General features: G+C 41.7%; 2 protein-coding genes across 2 annotated transcripts; both read left to right on the forward strand.

Moving 5' to 3' along the window:
- Positions 1 to 2,005: 2,005 nt before the first annotated feature.
- Positions 2,006 to 2,944, forward strand: LOC110536846 (olfactory receptor 8U1-like). The gene has a single exon (XM_036939502.1). It carries the CDS (start codon positions 2,006 to 2,008, stop codon positions 2,942 to 2,944), a length of 939 nt encoding a protein of 312 aa, XP_036795397.1.
- Positions 2,945 to 8,684: 5,740 nt separating this feature from the next.
- Positions 8,685 to 11,059, forward strand: LOC110537424 (olfactory receptor 146). The gene is made up of 2 exons (XM_021623454.2): positions 8,685 to 8,815; positions 9,350 to 11,059. The coding sequence occupies exon 2, from the start codon at positions 9,376 to 9,378 to the stop codon at positions 10,312 to 10,314; it is 939 nt and encodes a 312-aa protein (XP_021479129.1). The 5' UTR covers positions 8,685 to 8,815; positions 9,350 to 9,375; the 3' UTR covers positions 10,315 to 11,059.
- The last annotated feature ends 10,551 nt before the right edge of the window (positions 11,060 to 21,610 follow it).

Below are 21,610 nucleotides of genomic sequence, written 5' to 3' on the forward strand. Positions count from 1 at the left end.
CAGTACATCCAACCGACCTCACAACTGCAGACCACGTGTAACCACGCCAGCCCAGAACCTCCACATCCGGCTTCTTCACCTGCGGGATCGTCTAAGACCAGTAACCCGGACAGCTGATGAAAGTTAGGGTTTGCACAACCAAAGAATTTCTCCACAAACTGTCAGAAACCATCTCAGGAAAGCTCATCTGCATGCTTGTCTTCATCACCAGGGTCTTGACCTGACTGCAGTTCGGGGTCATAACCAAATTCTGTGGGCAAATGCTCACCTTCAATGGCCTCTGGCACGCTGGAGAAGTGTGCTCTTCACGGATGAATCCCGGTTTCAATTGTACCGGGTCGATGGCAGACAGCATGTATGTTGTCGTGTGGGTGAACAGTTTTCCAATGTCAATGTTGTGAACAGAGTTCCCAAGGTGGCTGTGGGGTTTGGTATGGGCAGGCATAAGCTACGGACAACTAACACAATTGCATTTTATTGATGGCAATTTGAATGCACAGAGATACTGTGACGAGATCCAAAGGCCCATTGTTGTGCAATTCATCCGCTGCTATCACCTCATGTTTCAGCATGATAATGCACGGTCCAATGTCGCAAGCATCTGTACACAATTCCTGGAAGCTGAAAATGTCCCAGTTATTCCATGGCCTGCATACTCACCAGACATGTCACCCATTGAGCATATGTGGGATGCTCTGGATTGACGTATATGACAGCTTGTTCCAGTTCCTGCCAATATCCAAATACTGACTGGTTTTCTGATCCACGTCCTTACCTTTTTTTTTACGATATCTGTGACCAACAGATTGATATCTGTATTCTGAGTCATGAAATCCATAGATTATGGCCTAATGAATTTTAATTTCAATTGACTGATTTCCTTTTATGAACTGGAGAGGTTGCCCTCTGTTATTGTTTGAACTACATATTGCCACTTTAATAATGCATTTGAATGTAAACAAAGATGATTTCTAGTTCATTAGTAAGATTACTTTTAACATTTTGAGGAGCAATTTACATTGGGTAGATATGAAAAGGAAGGTAAAATATATTTACGAAATTGTTAGAATCACCAGACACAGAATACGGCTTGACCCGGAATAAAAAGTAATTTCCATTCATAGTTCATTACAGCTTTTCAAACCAGCTACACGGTGATCAAGGAAGACACTATCTATTGCTTATGGAGGTGCAATTTAGCTGAAGGACATGACATGAGTAGCATGGAGAAAGGAACTCACACATTCTATTTAATCTCAAAGCCCAAATGGGCCACATCCCACAGGCTCTAACTTGTTGCTTTCCTCATTAGCTTCTCCTCAAAATGTGTCACTAGAGTCATGACGTCCATGTTTACATCTTGATTGACAGACTCCTCTTCCTGTTGTTGGTTTTGTTGTAAATAAAGGGCTGTGATGTTGTTTGTGCACACAGTCTGGAGGGGTGAAAGAGAACATAGGAATCAACGTGGAACACTGAAAAGAGCTGTGGAAGACTTAATTGCCTGTGTTAGTGCTGAACTCCAACTCTTCACATCAGGGACAATTCATATTTTGTTATATAGTGTGGAATGTGGTGATTCTAATGACAAATGTAATGTGTTTTGGTGCACATAATGTCCATACAGTTTTGTTAGGGTAATGTTGGCTAGCTACCTATGATATGTGAAATGTGAACCTTCCAAAACAATATATAGCTTTCTTTGCTAGCTAGCTAGCTATCCAGCTCTCATCTGACTGATGATAGCTAATGTTACAGCTGCAAGCAGGAGTTGGATAGAAAACAAACATTTCTCCAGCCCTATCCCTCAGCTGTTTACCAAATAATGTTGCGGGGCAGCCGGCCCCTCTAAGTAACCCTGTTTATCTGCTACTGATACCACAAACATCAGTAGATTGCTTTTTAAGCACCCACACGTTGTGTTTTGACACTGATTCCCCAGGTTTTTACTGCTAATCTTTTTAAATTCTCCTCTCAAGGTTCTGAGCTGCCCTCTCACTGGGGAATGGAAAACCGCACATACAATGACCACGTTCTCCTCCTGGAGGGGTTAAAGGTCCCTCAACAGTCCACGTACCCTGCCTTCACCCTCCTCCTCATCACCTACATCTTTATCATGGTGGCCAACATCGGACTCATAGTATTGATCTCCATGGAGAGGAGCCTGCACCAGCCCATGTACATCCTCTTCTGCAACCTGCCTCTTAATGACATAGTCGGGGCTACAGTGATGATACCTCGTCTGTTATGGGACATTTTGACCACAGCTCCTGAGCGATATATCACTTACATAGAGTGTGTCATTCAGGCTTTCTGTGCTCATTTATTTGCTACCACATCACATACCATTCTCATGATCATGGCCTTTGACAGGTATGTGGCCATCTGCAACCCCCTGCGGTACGCTACCATCATGACAAACAAAATGGTTATCAGGTTGTCTATGTCTGCCTGGGGGGTGGCCATAGTCTTAGTGGGGATTTTGCTGGGCCTCACCATCCGCCTGTCACGCTGCAGGTCTAACATATTTAACCCTTACTGCGACAACGCCTCCTTATTCAAGCTCTCCTGTGAGAGTGTGCTTATAAATAACATATATGGTTTCACCTTTACTGTTGTGCTGTTTGTCTCGTCCATTGGCAGCATCAGTCTCACCTATCTCAAGATCGCCATTGTATGTCTGAGCAGTAAAAACAGCTCTTTAAACAGCAAGGCCCTGACAACCTGCAGCACACACTTACTAGTCTACCTCATTGTAATTGGATTTGGAGTCACCATTATCATCCTCCATCGCTTCCCAAAATATGCAGAACTTGGCCAAATGTGTAGTGTGCTGTTCCCCGTGATCCCTACTTGTCTCAACCCCATAATATATGGTTTACAGACTAAAGAGATTAAACAGAGGATATTTAGAGTGTTTCACAGAGCCAAGGTGGCTGCATGATGTTGTGTTAAATCTTTAACAAAAATATATGATATACAGTGCCTTCAGAGAGTATTCACATCCCTTGACTTTTTCCACATTTTGTTGTGTTACAACAAAGCCTGCATTTAAAATGGATTAAATTGAGACTTTTGTCACTGACCCACACACAATACCCCATAATGTCAAAGTGGAATTATGTTTTTCGAAATTTTAACAAATTAATAAAAAAAAATGTACACTGAAATGTCTTGGGCCAATAAGTATTCAACACCTTTGTTATGGCAAGCCAAAATATGTTCAGGAGTAAAAATATGCTCAGTGTTACTAGTGTTACTACTGTTTAGCATAATTTCTGAATGACTACCTTATTCTGAATGACTACCTCTGTACCCCGCACATACAATTATCTATTAGATCAGCTCTGAAAAAGATCTGATGTGGTTGGTAAAATGACCAATTAGAAAAAATATCAGAATTGCGCTGCCTGTGTAAACTGTTTTGAAAAACAATGCTGAACTGTATTTTGAAGGGTTATGTTGACATTGGGATTTTTTTGGGCAGTTTTTAAAAAATAAATAAATGGGGGGGGGGGGGGGGGAAGATCTATATATATATATATATATATATATATATATATATATAAGTAAGGTCCTCAGTCGAGCAATGTATTTCAAAACATAGATTCAACCACAAAGACCAGGGAGGTTTTCCAATGACTCGCAAAGGGCACCAATTGGTAGATGGGTACAAATAAAAAAGCAGACATTGAATGTCACTTTGAGCATGATGTTATTAGTTACACTTTGGATGGTGTATCAATGCATCCAATGCATCAAGGCTTCCTTCCTAGATCAGTTGACGGAGAGGAAGGAAACTGCTCAGGGATTTCACCATGAGGCCAATGGTGACTTTTAAACAGTTACAGATTTTAATGGCTGTGATAGGAGAAAACTGAGGATGGATCAGGGGCATTGTAGTTACGCCACAATACGTCATTGATAGCGGGAAAAGAAGGAAGCCTGTGCAGAATAAAAATATTCCAAAACATGCATCATGTTTGCAACAAGACACTAAAGTAATACTGCAGAAAATGTAGTAAAGCAATTCACTTTTTGTCCTGAATACAGAGTACTATGTTTTGGGGCAAATCCAATACAACACATTACTGAGTACCACTCTCCATATTTTCAAGCATAGTGGTGGCTGCATCATGTTATTGTAATCGTTGAGGAGTTTTTCAGGATGAAAAAGAAACAGGAAGGGGGGGGTGTTCTATGAATGATTTATAGATTTTGACATGCAAATCATCATACAAGAGTATCATACAAGAGTATTAGTTAATTACAAACAATGCCCACAACCTATACGCTGATGATATCTTACTAACACTGTCATATCCCAGCTGTTCAATACCAAGTCTGGATATAAAGTGAATTCCCAGCTAACAGTACAAGAGAGAGAGAATGTTTTTTTTATGTTACCCGTAAAGTTCCCCTGACGTTTGAGTGTCCAGTTTTCCGTTAGTTAGGGGATCATACAAAACTTACCCAGATCTTGGTTACCATGTTCTCAGAATTTAAGATATTAATGTTCTAAACACGTTTCATGGAAGAACATTCTTGTGTATCAGTTGTCAGGATGTCACCTGATGGTCCCAAAGAAATGGTCTGTGTATGTTTGGTAGGAGGTTGACAGAATATTCTCCTAACCCTTAGAAAACTGGAAACAGGAATATTCTTGAAACGTAACAACAAAACATGTCTAGAACATGAATATTGAATATTCAGAGAACATGGTAACCACGGGTAAGTTCTGTTTGACATTAAGGGAATGGTCTCTTGGAAACAGTCCTTGCAGATCACTGTAACATTCCTATGAAAATGTTAGGTAATGACCAAATGAGACTTAAGAGAATGTTCTATAATGGTGTGGGAACGTTTGTTGTTAGCTACGTTGGAGTAAGCGAGGCTATTCATCTGACCCACCAGACTTTTCCAGCCCAACTTGGTACTGCTCATTTCGTATTGAAATCAAATGGTATGAAATGCCTTGGGATAAATATCAGGTCACTAATCAGTAAGATATTTTAATAAAAACCATCAGGGATGATTGACATTAAGAGATGGACAGTTTTACCTTTATCACTATGCGGTAGAGCAGAGGTGATAAAGATGAACATACTCCATAGACTTTATTTTCTCATGTCAGTTATACCACTTCAATTCCCTCAGCATTGATTTAAAGAGATAACCTGTTTATTTTCAGGCTTCTTCTGGAAAGACACAATCATTTACTATAAAAAACTGCCCATGTTCCAGATGTGCATCTTTATTACTTATCATACAATGCAAGATAAGCATTTTCATGGGGCTATAAAAATGTGAGAACAGGAGGCAGCTGGAAGTGGCTGGAGGAGAATATTGGGTAACTTTTCATTTTACAGACCTCTAATGTAAATACATAGTAGCAAACTAAATAGGTAGTAACAATTGAGTCTTTAAAGTGACTGGTGATACATTTATTACATACAACTTAAACATTTTAAAATGGCTGGAGATTTGAGTCAGTATGTTGGCAGCAGCCACTCAATGTTAGTGATGGCTGTTTAACAGTCTGATGGCCTTGAGATAGAAGCTGTTTTTCAGTCTCTCTGTCCCAGCTTTGATGCACCTGTACTGACCTCGCCTTCTGGATGATAGCGGGGTGAACAGGCAGTGGCTCGGGTGGTTGTTGTCCTTGATGATCTTTTTGGCAGGTAGTTTGCCCCCGATAATACGTTATGCAGACCTCACTACCTTCTGGAGAGCCTTACGGTTGTGGGCGGATCAGTTGTCGTACCAGGCGGTGATGCAGCCTGACAGGATGCTCTCGATGCTCTCGATTGTGCATCTGTAAAAGTTTGTTTTCGGTGACAAGCCAAATCTCTTCAGCCTACTGAGGTTGAAGAGGCGCTGTTGCGCCTTCTTCACCATGCTGTCTGTGTGGGTGGACCATTTCAGTTTGTCCGTGATGTGTACGCCTAGGAACTTAAAACTTTCCACCTTCTCCACTACTGTTCTGTCGATGTGGATAGGGGGGTGCTCCCTCTGCTGTTTCCTGAAGTCCACGATCATCTCCATTGTTTTGTTGATGTTGAGAGTGAGGTTATTTTCCTGACACCACACTCCCGAGCGCCCTCACCTCCTCCCTGTAGACCGTCTCGTCGTTTTTGGTAATCAAGCCTACCACTGTAGTGTCGTCTGCAAATTTGATGATTGAGTTGGAGGTGTGCATGGCCACGCAGTCATGGGTGAACAGGGAGTACAGGAGAGGGCTGAGAACGTACCCTTGTGTGGCCCCAGTGTTGAGGATCAGCGGGGTGGAGATGTTGTTTCCCACACTCACCACCTGGGGACAACCCGTCAGAAAGTCCTGGACCCAGTTGCACAGGGCGGGGTCGAGACCCAGGGTCTCAAGCTTAAAGATGAGTTTGGAGGGTAGTATGGTGTTAAATGTTGAGCTGTAATCGATGAACAACATTCTTATATAGGTATTCCTCTTGTTCCAGATGGGTTAGGGCAGTGTGCAGAATGATTGTGATTGCGTTGTCTGTGGCCCTATTGGGGCGGAAAGAAAATTGGAGTGGGTCTAGGGTGTCAGCTAGGGGGGAGGTGATATGATCCTTGACTAGTCTCTTTAAGCACTTCATGATGATGGAAGTGAGTGCTACGGGGAGATAGTCGTTTAGTTAAGTTACCTTAGCTTTCTTGGGAACAGGAACAATGTTGGCCCTCTTGAAGCATGTGGGAACAGCAGACTGGGATAGGGATTGATTGAATATGTCTGTAAACACACCAGCCAGCTGGTCTGCGCATGCTCTGAGGACGCGGCTAGGAATGCAATCTGGGCCGGGTTAACACGTTTAAATGTTTTACTCACGTTGGCTGCAGTGAAGGAGAGCCCACAGGTTTTGATATCGGTGGCACTGTATTGTCCTCAAAGCCAGCAAAGAAGTTGTTTAGTTTGTCTGGGAGCAAGACGTCGGTGTCCGCGACCGGGCTGTTTTCTTTTTGTAATTCATGATTGACTGTAGAACCTGCCACATATGTCTTGTGTCTGAGCCGTTGAATTGCGACTCTGCATTGTCTCTATACTGACGCTTACCTAGTTTTATTGCCTTGCGGAAGGAATAGCTACACTGTTTGTATTTGGTAATGTTTCCGGTCGCCTTGCCATGATTAAAAGCAGTGGTTTGTGCTTTCAGTTTTGCACAAATGCTGCCATCAATCCACAGTTTCTGGTTGGGGAAGGTTTTAATAGTCACTGTGGGTACAACATCACCGATGCACTTGCTAATAAACTCGCTCACCAAATCAGTGTATAATCAATGTTGTTGTCTGAGGCTATCCAGAACAAATCCCAGTCCACATGATCAAAGCATTCTTGAAGCATGGAATCAGATTGGTCAGACCAGCGTTGAACAGACCTGAGCAAGGGCGTTTCCTGTTTAAGTTTCTGTCTATAGGCTTGGGAGCAACAAAATGAAGTCGTGGTCAGATTTGTCGAAAGGAGGGCGAGGGAGGGCTTTGTATGCGTCGCGGAAGTTAGAGTAGCAATGATCCAGAATGCTTCCAGCCCGGGTTGCGCATTTGATATGCTGATATAATTTAGGGAGCCTTGTTTTCAGATTAGCTTTGTTAAAATCTCCAGCTACAATGAATGCAGCCTCAGGTTATGTGTTTTCAAGTTTACATAGAGTCCAATTAAGTTCTTTCAGGGCCGTCAAGGTTTCTTCTTGGGGGGGATATACATGGCTGTGATTATAATCGAAGACCATTTTGATTTGTTTTAACCCTTTTTTGGTTAGTACATGATTCCATATGTGTTATTTCATAGTTTTGATGTCTTCACTATTATTATACAATGTAGAAAATAGTAAAAATAAAGAAAAACCTGGAATGAGCAGGTGCGTCCAAACTTTTGACTGGCACAGTACATCAATCAGTACAAAAAGCAACACTGTGTAGAGTGCGATATGTGAAATCACAGGGCCATTATATATGAAACAATTTCAACATAGTATCAAATAATAGGCTGTATCCAATACTTGCTGGTGAAAAAAACTAAAGTAAAAAGAGACAAAATCGAGACTTAAGAAGGAGAAGCATAGAAGACTGAATGTCTTCTTATGATCCTGAGAAAAACATGATGTCTTAATGTTCCTAAATCATTTTCAGAACGTTTCAGAAAATCTTTAAAGGGGCCCAAAGGGAACGTTGCCTAATGTCCTTAGACATCCCCTGTTTGCTGGGGCATAGAACGGATCTACCACTTATCAGACTTGCTTCCAATAAGAATGACAGATCTATAACTCACACTTCTATGTGAATATGGTGAGGTCCCCCACAAAGCTACATAATGGACCTTAAACAATAAAAAGAATGTGCAAATGCCCCTATTACTTTGATTGATTGTTAGATGGTGGTGGCTAAAGCTAGGGGACATTTGTGGCTGTTTAAAGAAAACTAAACAGTGGATTACAGTTCCTCCTGGTCAGGGTGACAAACCATCTAACATCAAGTTGTAAACTACTGAACTTCCCCTTTAATCTCTTGAAGACAAATTACCTTGTAATATTTTGTAAATTTGCAACGCCCAAGTGGACAACATCCCACAAGCCATGTTTGTTACTTTCCTCATTAGCTTCTACTGGGAATTTGTGTCAATGGAGTCATGACGTACATGTTTACATCTTGACTGACATATTCGTCATCACATTGTGGGTTTTGTTGTAAATAAAAGGCTGTGATGTTGTTTCTGTAGTAAGTCTGGAGGGGTGGGATAGAACACAGGAATCATCTTGGAACACTGAAGACACTGAAGAAAACTGTAGAAAACCTACTTGCTTATGTTAGTGCTTAACTTCAACTCTTCATGTCAAGGACAGTTATTATTTTGCTATCTAGTGTGGAATTGAGTGATTCATATATATAATTTAATGTGTTTTGGTGTATGAAATGTCCATACATACAATCTTATTTGGGTATTGTTGTCTAGTTATCTGGCTATCAAGTAAGGATATTAACTTACTTAGGTCAGCTGTTTGCAGAATATAGCTATTTAGCTAAATAGCTGAGATCACTTGTGTCATAAAAACCTTCCATAACAATGTATAGCTTTCTTTGCTAGTTAGCTACATCTCGTCTGACTGATGAAAGCTATACAGCTACCAGCTGGAGCTGGATAGAAGCTAACCCCGAAAAAGCCCCATACCTCAGCTGTTTTCCAAATGAACTGGCAGGGCAGCTGCCCCACAGTCTGCCCCTTTAAGAAAACAGTTTATCTGCTACTGCTACCACAAAATCAGTAGATGCTTTTAAAGTTTGTGTTTTGAAACTGATTCCCCAAGTTGTACGACTAATCTTTTCAAATTCTCCTCTCAAGATTCTGAGCTACTCCCTGACTGACGAATGGAGAACTACACGTACCCTAACCACGTTCTCCTTCTGGAGGGGTTAAAGGTCACACAACAGTCCGCGTACCCTGCCTTCATCCTCTTCCTCATTATCTACATCTTCACAATGGTAGCCAACATCGGACTCATATCATTGATCTCCATGGAGAGGAGCCTGCACCAGCCCATGTACATCCTCTTCTGCAACCTGCCTCTTAATGACATAGTTGGTGCTACAGTGATGATACCTCGTCTGTTATGGGACATTTTGACCACAGCTCCTGAGCGATATATCACTTACACGGAGTGTGTCATTCAGGCTTTCTATACTCATGTTTATGCTACAACATCACACACCGTTCTCATGATCATGGCCTTTGACAGGTATGTGGCCATCTGCAACCCCCTGCGGTACGCTACCATCATGACAAACAAAATGGTTATCAGATTGTCTATGTCTGCCTGGGGGGTGGCCATAGTCTTAGTGGGGATTTTGCTGGGCCTCACCATCCGCCTGTCACGCTGCAGGTCTAACATATTTAACCCTTACTGCGACAACGCCTCCTTATTCAAGCTCTCCTGTGAGAACGTGTTCATAAATAACATATATGGCTTAATCTTTACTGTTGTGCTGTTTGTCTCGTCCATAGGCAGCATCAGTCTCACCTATCTCAAGATCGCCATTGTGTGTCTGAGCAGTAAAAACAGCTCTTTAAACAGCAAGGCCCTGACAACCTGCAGCACACACTTACTGGTCTATCTCATCGTGCTGGGATGTGGGTTTACCATTATCGTCCTCCACCGTTTCCCAGCCTTTGCAGACCTGCGCAAAGTGAGCAGTGTTCTGGGTAGTGTGGTCCCTACTTGTCTCAACCCCATAATATATGGTTTACAGACTAAAGAGATTAAACAGAGGATCTTTAGAGTGTTTCACAGAGCCAAGGTGGCTGCATGATGTGTTAATCTGACAGGAAAATAAATGATATATCATATGATGAGAACTGTGTGTGGCATTCATGAAACAAGGGACCAGTTCTGAGGGACCAGTTTTCTTGAATTGGATGCTAAAATTAATTGAAAACCATTATTTCTACAGTGATATTCCACATTAAAAATATGTTTTAAAATGTATAACATACAGCCACCCTTGTATGTGTTAGTACTACTGAAAAATGTCCTCATTCCTGCTCTAAAGCAAATATAAAACTAGGAAGAGCTCTATGTGGTTTTCAAATTGACTTTTATTTTTATCTGGTGCAAGGTTTTTGGGGAGTGTTCCATGAATCATTTATAGATTAAATGTCCACATGCAAACCATCATACACGAGTATTACTTTCAATTATTCCATCAAGAGGTCTTCCTTGTTGTGCAAAGTTTTATTTTAATTTGTGACACTTACAGAAAAGGCAGAGGCACAAAAATGAAATGTGTGGATACTTTATTTTACAGTGCGCTATTTCCCTGATATTTAGAAAGAACATTGTCAGATTGTAGGTACACAAGAAATAACCTAATGATTACTCTTTGGTTTCTTTTAGATTAACTCAAAACATGTATCATTACAAAACATATAGTACTGTATCTGGTAGTCTGTACAATGCAAATGAACAGGAATGTACAGTTGTTATTATTTTTGTGTTCCTTATCAATAAACTATTAAATCAAAATGTATAGAGTTGTGCAATATACATCATGATCCAAATGGTGAACAATAATGTTGTTCGGTTTAGTTTCTAAAAGCGTTAAACATTTAGTTTTTCTGCCTTACGAAAAACAATCAATAATTGAAAGTAGTGACTTGGTATTATTTTGGAATCTGAAAATGATTACTCTTTTTAGCCCATACTAAACTATTTTAAAAGTAGAGGCACAGGAGAGGAGCACTTCTTTGGTTTATATTTAATAAATGAGGTGCTCTTTGATCAAGGGATACTATATATGTATAAAAAGTTGGTGCTGGATAGTAAACAATGCCAGGAAAGCCTTTGTGCAAACAAACTTCAAGAATGAATCAAGACACTCTCATTTAGTGTAAAACATGTAAAAGCCTTTGTTGTTTTAAGGCAAGAATGGCAAGAATAAAAAAACACAGCGCTGCGGCTACAACAGCCTTCATCCTGGTGACAAAGAATATTGTTGAACAAACAGGTGTATATCCCAACTTTTACAGGAAGTGGTTCAATAAATGATATATATATATATATATATATATATATATTATTTTATTTAATCTTTATTTAACTAGGCAAGTCAGTTAAGAACAAATTCTTATTTACAATGACGGCCTACATTTAAAATGTAAAGGCAACAACAACTAAAATTGGGGAAAAAACATTCAAAATACAGAGATAAACAAAACAAACATTGCATAACGAGAATGCAACACCTCAAAATAAAAGCAAAATCATAAAAGAAAAATACATACTATGTACACATGCGTTCATGTTACCAAACTTAAATAAGAATGGAGAACAAAAAATTGAGAAGAAAAAGAAAATCACATATATATCTTACAGGAAGGGAGAATAAAACATTTCCCAATTTAGACCCTGCAATACTGTTGATTTAATTTAAAGATCCAGAACGTTCCACGTTGTAGGAGACGTTTGAGATGGCCATTGGTTTCAGAGAGTTTGGGCTGCCATGGCCAGCATGTCTGTAATGTTTAGCCTTCGGAAACTTATCGTTAGCAGTTCTTATAGCATAAGTATGTTCAAACACCCTGTCCTTGAGCCTTCTCTTAGTGCGTCCTATGTAAAATAACCCACATGGGGCTATAAATAATCCAGCCTGTACACCATATACAGTAGGTAGTGTAGCAGTTGCACTTGGTATTTGTTTTTACGATATGATGGCAGTGATTGCAGTTACCACACGGTCTGCGCATATTTATTAACAGCTGGTGCACGACATCTAAGGAAGTCTATAGATTTTGCTCGCCTGAAGTAGAGTATATTGTGATAAATTGCAGGCCACACTACTTGCCTAGAGACTTTTCAGCTATACTTTTCCTGGCTGTTTATTTACCACCACAAACAGATGCTGGCACTAAGACCGCACTCAGTCAGCTGTATAAGGAATAAGCAAACAGGAAACCACTCCCCCAGAGGCGGCGCTCCTAGTGGCCGGAGATTTTAATGCAGGGAAACTTAAAATCAGTTCTACCAAATCTCTATCAATATGTTAAATGTGCAACCAGAGGGAAAACAATTCTAGATCACCTGTACTCCACACACAGAGACTCTTACAAAGCTCTCCCTCGCCCTCCATTTGGTAAATCCGACCACAACTCTATCCTCCTGATTCCTGCTTACAAGCTAAAATTAAAGCAGGAAGCACCAGTGACTCGGTCAATAAAAAGTGGTCAGATGAAGCAGATGCTAAACTACAGGACTGTTTTGCTATCACAGACTGGAACATGTTTTGGGATTCTTCCAATGACATTGAGGAATACACCACATCAGTCACTGGCTTTATCAATAAGTGCATCAAGGATGTCGTCCCCACAGTGACTGTACGTACCTACCCCAACCAGAAGCCATGGATTACAGGCAACATTCGCACTGAGCTAAAGGGTAGAGCTGCCGCTTTCAAGGAGCGGGACTAATCCAGAAGCTTACAAGAAATTCCGCTATGCCCTGCGACAAACCATCAAACAGGCAAAGCGTCAATACAGGGCTAAGATTGATGCCTACTACACCGGCTCCGACGCTCGTCGGATGTGGCAGGGCTTGCAAACTATTACAGACTACAAAGTGAAGCACAGCCGCGAGCTGCCCAGTGACACGAGACTACCAGACAAGCTAAATCACTTCTATGCTCGCTTCGAGGCAAGCAACACTGAGGCATGCATGAGAGCATCAGTTGTTCCGGGCGACTGTGTGATCACGCTCTCCGTAGCCGACGTGAGTAAGACTTTTAAACAGGTCAACATACACAAGGATGTGGGGCCAGACGGAATACCAGGATGTGTGCTCTGGGCATGTGCTGACCAACTGGCAGGTGTCTTCACTGACATTTTCAACATGTCCCTGATTGAGTCTGTAATACCAATATGTTTCAAGCAGATCACCATAGTCCCTGTGCCCAGGAACACAAAGGCAACCTGCCTAAATGACTACATACCCGTAGCACTCACGTCTGTAGCCATGAAGTGCTTTGAAAGGCTGGTAATGGCACTCATCAACACCATTCTCCCAGAAACCCTAGACCCACTCCAATTTGCATACCACACAAACAGATCCCCAAATTATGCCATCTCTATTGCACTCCACACTGCCCTTTCCCACCTGGACAAAAGGAACACCTATGTGAGAATGCTGTTCATTGACTACAGCTCAGCGATCAACACCATTGTACCCTCAAAGCTCATCACTAAGCTAAGGATCCTGGGACTAAACAACTCCCTCTGCAACTGGATCCTGGACTTCCTGTCGGGCCGCCCCCAGGTGGTGAGGGCAGGTAGCAACACATCTGCCACGCTGATCCTCAACACTGGAGCTCCCCAGGGGTGCGTGCTCAGTCCCCTCCTGTACTCACTGTTCACCCACGACTGCATGGCCAGGCACGACTCCAACACCATCATTAAGTTTGCAGACGACACAACAGTGATGATCACCGACAACGATGAGACAGCCTATAGTGAGGAGGTCAGAGACCTGGCTGGGTGGTGCCAGAATAACAACCTATCCCTCAACTTAACCAAGACTAAGGAGATGATTGTGGACTACAGGAAAAGGATCACCGAGCACGCCACCATTCTCATGGCAAGGAAACTAAAAGGACTTGGCATGGGTCCTGAGATCCTCAAAAGGTTCTACAGCTGCAACATTGAGAGCATCCTGACCGGTTGCATCACTGCCTGGTACGGCAATTGCTCGGCCTCCAACCGCAAGGCACTTCAGAGGGTAGTGCGTCCTGCCCAGTACGTCACTGGGGCAAAGCTGCCTGCCATCCAGGATCTCTACACCAGGGGAAGGCCCTAAAAATTGTCAAAGACCCCAGCCATCCCAGTCATAGACTGTTCTCTCTACTACCGCATGGCAAGTGGTACCGGAGTGCCAAGTCTAGGACATAAAGGCTTCTCAACAGTTTTTACCCCCAAGCAATAAGACTCCTGAACAGGTAACCAAATGGTTACCCCGACTATTTGCATTGTGTGCCCCCCAACCCCTTTTTTTATGCTGCTGCTACTCTCTGTTTATCATATATACACAGTCACTTTAACTATACATTCATGTACATACTGCCTCAATTGGCCCGACCAACCAGTGCTCCCACACATTGGCTAATCGGGCTATCTGCATTGTGTCCCACCCACCACCCGCCAACCCCTATTTTTACGCTACTGCTACTCTCTGTTCATCATATATGCATAGTCACTTTAACCCGTCCTACATGTACATACTACCTCAATAAGCCTGACTAACCGGTGTCTGTATATAGCCTTGCTACTGTTTTTTTCAAATGTCTTTTTACTGTTGTTTTATTTCTTTACTTACCTACACACACACGCACACACATACCTTTTTTTCTCACTATTGGTTAGAGCCTGTAAGTAAGCATTTCACTGTAAGGTTGTTGTATTCGGCACGTGACAAATAAATTGATTTGAAGTTATTCTCCTACCCTGTAAGAGATATGTGGTTTATTTTTTGTGTTCTGTATCTCTGTATCTTGAATGTGTTTTTTCCCAATTCTATTACATATGGTAATGAACTGAGTCACTTCCTGTGAGAGTTGGCATATACACCTGTTTCTCCACCAATACTCTTTATTACCCTGATGAAGGCTGTTGTAGCCGCAACGCGTCTGTTTTTTTCCATGCATAATCCGTAAAACAATAAAGGCTTTTGAATTTTTACATTAAATGATAGTGCCTTGATTACTTCTGGAAGTTTGTCTTTTCTGGCATTGTTTACTATCCAGCATCAACATATTTTTTTCTTTAGTATTTTAAAAGTAGACTGTATTGAGTGTTTTGCGGTCAGGAGAATTTGCTTACTATTTTGTGGCCAGGACAGCGTGTTGAGTTTTCTGTCAGAGTTTTCTGTCAGTGCTGAGTACAGCACTGACACGATGATACACACCTACAACATTAACACAACATTAATGCAACATTAAGACAACCGCAATGTGACAATGATACCTCCCCACCCCAAAAAAATAGAATAAATGCAAAGTTACACATTATTATACAACAATGATACGCACCTACAACATCAACAATGTTATTTAACCTTATCACAACATTATTAACAGCACGACCTGGATCATATTTACCCATAAGCATTTACACAGCATTATTAGGAAGGGTTGGGGTCAATTCCATTTAAATTCCAGTCAATTCAGGAAGTACTCTGAAATTCCAATTCTTGCCCATGCTTTTCAATAAGGAAAAAATCATTCAAATTTGAATTTGGATGAATACATTTCTGAATTGAATGGAATTTAAATTAAATTGACCCCAACCCTGTTATTAGGATTATCACAGCCCTGCCACCATGCCACAGACCTCTCTCAACCAACAACGACTGAAGAGCATCAGTACAATATGCGACACACAATTAATACAACACTACCATCTCTTGGTGGGAACGCATTTTGCATACTGGTAGACATTAACAGTGAAAGGACACAAATCTGAGGACATGGGTAACCAGAGTAATGGCACAAATATCAGACAAACTCTTCAGCTGGTGATTGTAGAATTCACAGTGTTGACTGAAGGATGTCTGATGGCAGAGTTAAACAGACATGGAAAGAGAGGGAGGGGGAGGGGGAGAATGAAGAGGAGGGTCACCTCTGGAGAGAAGTTTCCCACTTTTTTTTTATTTTTTTTTTATTTCACCTTTATTTAACCAGGTAGGCTAGTTGAGAACAAGTTCTCATTTGCAACTGCGACCTGGCCAAGATAAGGCATAGCAGTGTGAACAGACAACACAGAGTTACACATGGAGTAAACAATTAACAAGTCAATAACACAGTAGAAAAAAAGGGGAGTCTATATATACATTGTGTGCAAAAGGCATGAGGTAGGCAAATAATTACAATTATGCAGATTAACACTGGAGTGATAAATGATCAGATGGTTATGTACAGGTAGAGATATTGGTGTGCAAAAGAGCAGAAAAATAAAAATAAATAAATAAAAACAGTATGGGGATGAGGTAGGTGAAAATGGGTGGGCTATTTACCAATAGACTATGTACAGCTGCAGCGATCGGTTAGCTGCTCAGATAGCAGATGTTTGAAGTTGGTGAGGGAGATAAAAGTCTCCAACTTCAGCGATTTTTGCAATTCGTTCCAGTCACAGGCAGCAGAGAACTGGAACGAAAGGCGGCCAAATGAGGTGTTGGCTTTAGGGATGATCAGTGAGATACACCTGCTGGAGCGCGTGCTACGGATGGGTGTTGCCATCGTAACCAGTGAACTGAGATAAGGCGGAGCTTTACCTAGCATGGACTTGTAGATGACCTGGAGCCAGTGGGTCTGGCGACGAATATGTAGCGAGGGCCAGCCGACTAGAGCATACAAGTCGCAGTGGTGGGTGGTATAAGGTGCTTTAGTGACAAAACGGATGGCACTGTGATAAACTGCATCCAGTTTGCTGAGTAGAGTGTTGGAAGCAATTTTGTAGATGACGTCGCCGAAGTCGAGGATCGGTAGGATAGTCAGTTTTACTAGGGTAAGTTTGGCGGCGTGAGTGAAGGAGGCTTTGTTGCGGAATAGAAAGCCGACTCTTGATTTGATTTTCGATTGGAGATGTTTGATATGGGTCTGGAAGGAGAGTTTAGAGTCTAGCCAGACACCTAGGTACTTATAGATGTCCACATATTCAAGGTCGGAACCATCCAGGGTGGTGATGCTGGTCAGGCGTGCGGGTGCAGGCAGCGAACGGTTGAAAAGCATGCATTTGGTTTTACTAGCGTTTAAGAGCAGTTGGAGGCCACGGAAGGAGTGCTGTATGGCATTGAAGCTCGTTTGGAGGTTAGATAGCACAGTGTCCAAGGACGGGCCGGAAGTATATAGAATGGTGTCGTCTGCGTAGACGAGGTAGGAGTCGCTGGGCGGCGCCCATTTTAGCTATCGCCACACCGATGAGGATGTAGGAAGTAAAGAAGAGCACGCCGTGGTGAGCAGCGCTACAAGGGAAAAAGTCTGCAACATGATACTATCCACCAGCCGAGGATGGGTCGGACAAGCAGTGGCGCACCACGTTGTGTTTGCAAAACAAAAGCCGCATTGCAATGGCAGTGGCCGAGAGGGTGCAGATGGGGTCTAAGGTCCACGCCCCGATGATGAGGGGCAGGAGGACAGGTTGGGTCATCACAGCGGTGTAGAGGAGATGTTGTGGAGGAAGAAGTACACGGGGGAGCCCAGCTTCGGGTCGGTCTGCAGCTGTAGGATGAGATAAAGAGAGGGATTAAACTGTGATGTAATAGATAGGCGCAGCAGGGACTTTTTACTGACAATGTGACTCGTCCAGGGAAGAATCTGGGTTCAAGAGTCCTGACTCCTGAGGAGTATAGTGTAGTCTACAGGCCCTCAGTGAGCGGATCTGAAGGAAACCTTTTGATCACTTACACTTACTACAACACTTGTTCTCTTTTATAACATAACGTTTTTTTCTCACATGCTTTGTAAACAACAGGTGTAGACTAAGAGTGAAATGCTTACTTACAGGCCCTTCCCAACAATGCAGAGAGAAAAATAGAAATAGTAGAAAACATAGAAATAGTAGAAAAAATATAAAATTAAAATAAAAACACAAGGAATGAAAAAAATAACACAAGGAATAAATAGACAATGATTAACGATAACTTGGCAATATACACAGGGTACCAGTACCGAGTTGATGTACGTGTACAGTGTACAATACCAGATGATCATTCTGTTTCCTCGTAGGATGATGACAAACAGAACCATTCTGTTTTCCACCAGGCCCTGGATGATGAAGAAGGTGACAGGGTTGCGCAGGGTGCTGTTCATACCGCTGGGCCAGTGAGCCTGATAGGAACTTAGACAAACCGAGTGCCGACAGAGAAAGACATTGATACCGTGTACACAGTGGTGGAATAAGTACCCAATTGCCATACTTGAGTAAAAGTAAAGATACCTTAATAGAAAATGACTCAAGTAAAAGTGAAAGTCACTCAGTAAAATACTACTTGAGAAAAGTATAAAAGTATTTGATTTTAAATATACTTAAGTATAAAAAGTACATTGCTAAATTATACTTAATTATCAAAAGTAAAAGTATAAATTATTTCTTATTCCTTCTATTAAGCAAACCAGACGGCACAATTTTCTTGAATTTTAAATGTATGTTTAGCCAAGGGCACACTCCAACACTCATAATTGACAAATAAAGCATTTTTCTTTAGTGAGTCCGCCTGATCAGAGGCAGTGGGGATCACCGGGGATGTTCTCTTGATAAGTCTGTGAATTGGACCATTTCCCTACACTCCTAAGCATTCAAAATGTAATGAGTACTTTTGGGTGTCAGGGAAAATGTATGGAGTAAAAAGTGCATGATTTTCTTTAGGAATGTACTGAAGTAAAAGTAAAAGTTGTCAAAAATATAAATAGTCAAGTAAAGTACAGATACTCAAAACAACTACTTACGTAATATTTTAAAGTATTTTTACTTAAGTACTTTACACCACTGTGTGTACACATAGAAGAAGCACATTCTGAACGAACATGGTTTAGTACAGTTATATTTTGGTTACTAAAGTAGTTACATTAATACATGCTGGGTCAGCACTCTCTCAAATGTTGTTTTTTTGCCATCATTGTAAGCCTGCCACACACACACTATACAATACATTTATTAAACATAAGAATGAGTTAGTTGTCACAACCCGGCTCGTGAGAAGTGACAAAGAGCTCTTATAGGACCAGGGCACAACTAATAATAATCAATACTTTTGCTATTAATTTAACCATCTTACATATAAAACCTTATTTGTTCATCGAAAATTGTGAATAACTCACCACAGGTTAATAAGAAGCGTATTCTTGAAAGGATGCACATAACTCTGCAACGTTGGGTTGTATTGGAGAGTGTCTCAATCTTAAATCATTTTCCACACACACTCTGTGCCTGTATTTAGTTTTCATGCTAGTGAGGCATGAGAATCCACTCTCACATAGGTATGTGGTTGCAACAGCACAATTTGCCAAGGCAGGATACTCTGAGCGCAGCCCAATCCAGAAATCTGTCAGTGGCTTCTGTTTTAAATTCAATTTTCACAGAACCACTTGTTGCAATTTCGATGAGGCTCTTTTGTTCAGATATCGATAAGTGGACTAGAGGCAGGGCATGAAAGGGATAACAAATCCAGTTGTTTGTGTCATCCGTTTCGGGAAAGTACCTGCGTAATTGAGCACCCAACTCACTCAGGTGCTTCGCTATATCACATTTGACGTTGTCCCTAAGCTTGAGTTCATTTGCACACAGAAAAATCATACAATGATGGAATAGACCTGCGTGTTGACTTGTTATTGCAGACAGAGAGGAGCTCCAACTTTTTAATCAAAGCCTCAATTTTGTCCCGCACATTGAATATTGTTGCGGAGTGTCCCTGTAATCCTAGATTCAGATCATTCAGGTGAGAAAAAAACATCACTCAGATAGGCCAGTCGTGTGAGAAACTCGTCATCAAACAATAGGTCAGACAAGTGAAAATTATGGTCAGTAAGGGAAAACTTTAAGCTCGTCTCTCAATAATAAAAATAAATGTGTCAATATTTTGCCCCTTGATAACCAGCCCACTGCATGTTGTAAAAGCATTACATGCCCATATCATTGCATAGTGCAGAAAATACACACAAGTTCAGGGGCCTTGCTTTAACAAAGTTAACCATTTTGACTGTAGTTTCCAAAACGTCTTTCAAGCTGTCAGGCATTCTCTTGGCAGCAAGTGCCTCTCAGTGGATGCTGCAGTGTACCCAAGTGGCGTCAGGAGCAACTCCTTGCACACGCATTACCACTCCTCTATGTCTCCCTGACATGGTTTTTGAGCAATCAGTACAGATACCAAACCATCTTGACCACCAAAGTCCATTTGAGGTCTCAAAGCTGTCCAGTACTTTGTCCTGGTTTCCAGTGGTTTGCAGTAGAGGATGTCTTCCTTAATTGGCCACCCAGAAACGTAATGGACATATACCAGGAGCTGTGCCAGGCCCGCCACGTCTAACTCATCCAGCTGTAACGCATAGAACTGGCTTGTATGCAAAGCAGTAATTGTTTCAAAACATCTCCTGCCATGTCACTGATGCGTCGTGAAACAGTGTTGTTTGATGAAGACATTGTCTGTATAGTTATTTTTGGTATTTTGTCCCAGCCATATCCGCGGCAACAGGAAGAATTAAGTCCTCCACAATAGTATGTGGCTTGCCTGTCCTAGCCACTCGGTAGCTCACCATATAAGATGCTTCTAGCCCCTTCTTATTAATGGTATCTGTTGCTTTTAAAAAATGTCTTACTACTCGAAAGTCGCCTTAATTCTCGCTCAAAACTCCCGTGGCCTATTTCCATATTGCCACGTTTTGTTTCTAGATGTCTGCACAAGTTGTAAGATAGTACTTTTGCACATATAACACACTGCGGCTGAGAAAAGGCACTACTCCCAATATAAGGGAACCCCAAATCAATGTAGTTCTCATCATATTTTCGCCTCTTCGATGATTCAATGTCCCTGTCTTTTGTTCGGTGCTTTCCCGGGTAAGGGGGCAGTAGCTCTTCGGCTGCATCAGATTCACAACAGTCAGTGTCTATGCTAGCTAGGCTAACAACAAATGTAGAATTACTGATGCTAGCATTGGATGTGCTCGTGGAAGCAGAACAACTTGTGTCGTCGACAGGTGCAGGTGTAATACTGCTGGTAGTAGCAGTACTACCAGTAGAGCTGGTATGTGTCTCTATGGCCTTACTTTTTTAAACCATTTATCAATTTTCAAGCAAACGGAATGAGCAGTAGCTACGTTTGAGTACATACGGACCGTTAGTGGAATTTCTGCGAGAGAGTAACAGTTAATGTGATTGGTTGTTAATTATTTGACTAGGCTACCTGTATTTGACATTGTGTTGTTATTTTCGCTGAACACTAGATAGTTTACTTTTATCTTTGGCAGTGAAACGACTCAACTCAGGCGAGGAAAGAAATCTCACCCATATGTATATGTAGTGAGGTGTGTACTGGCGGCAGAGAAGTCAGGCGCAGGAGAGCGGAAACTGATTTAC

Source organism: Oncorhynchus mykiss, chromosome 12 (genome assembly GCF_013265735.2).
Source record: "Oncorhynchus mykiss isolate Arlee chromosome 12, USDA_OmykA_1.1, whole genome shotgun sequence".
Lineage (NCBI taxonomy): Eukaryota > Metazoa > Chordata > Actinopteri > Salmoniformes > Salmonidae > Oncorhynchus > Oncorhynchus mykiss.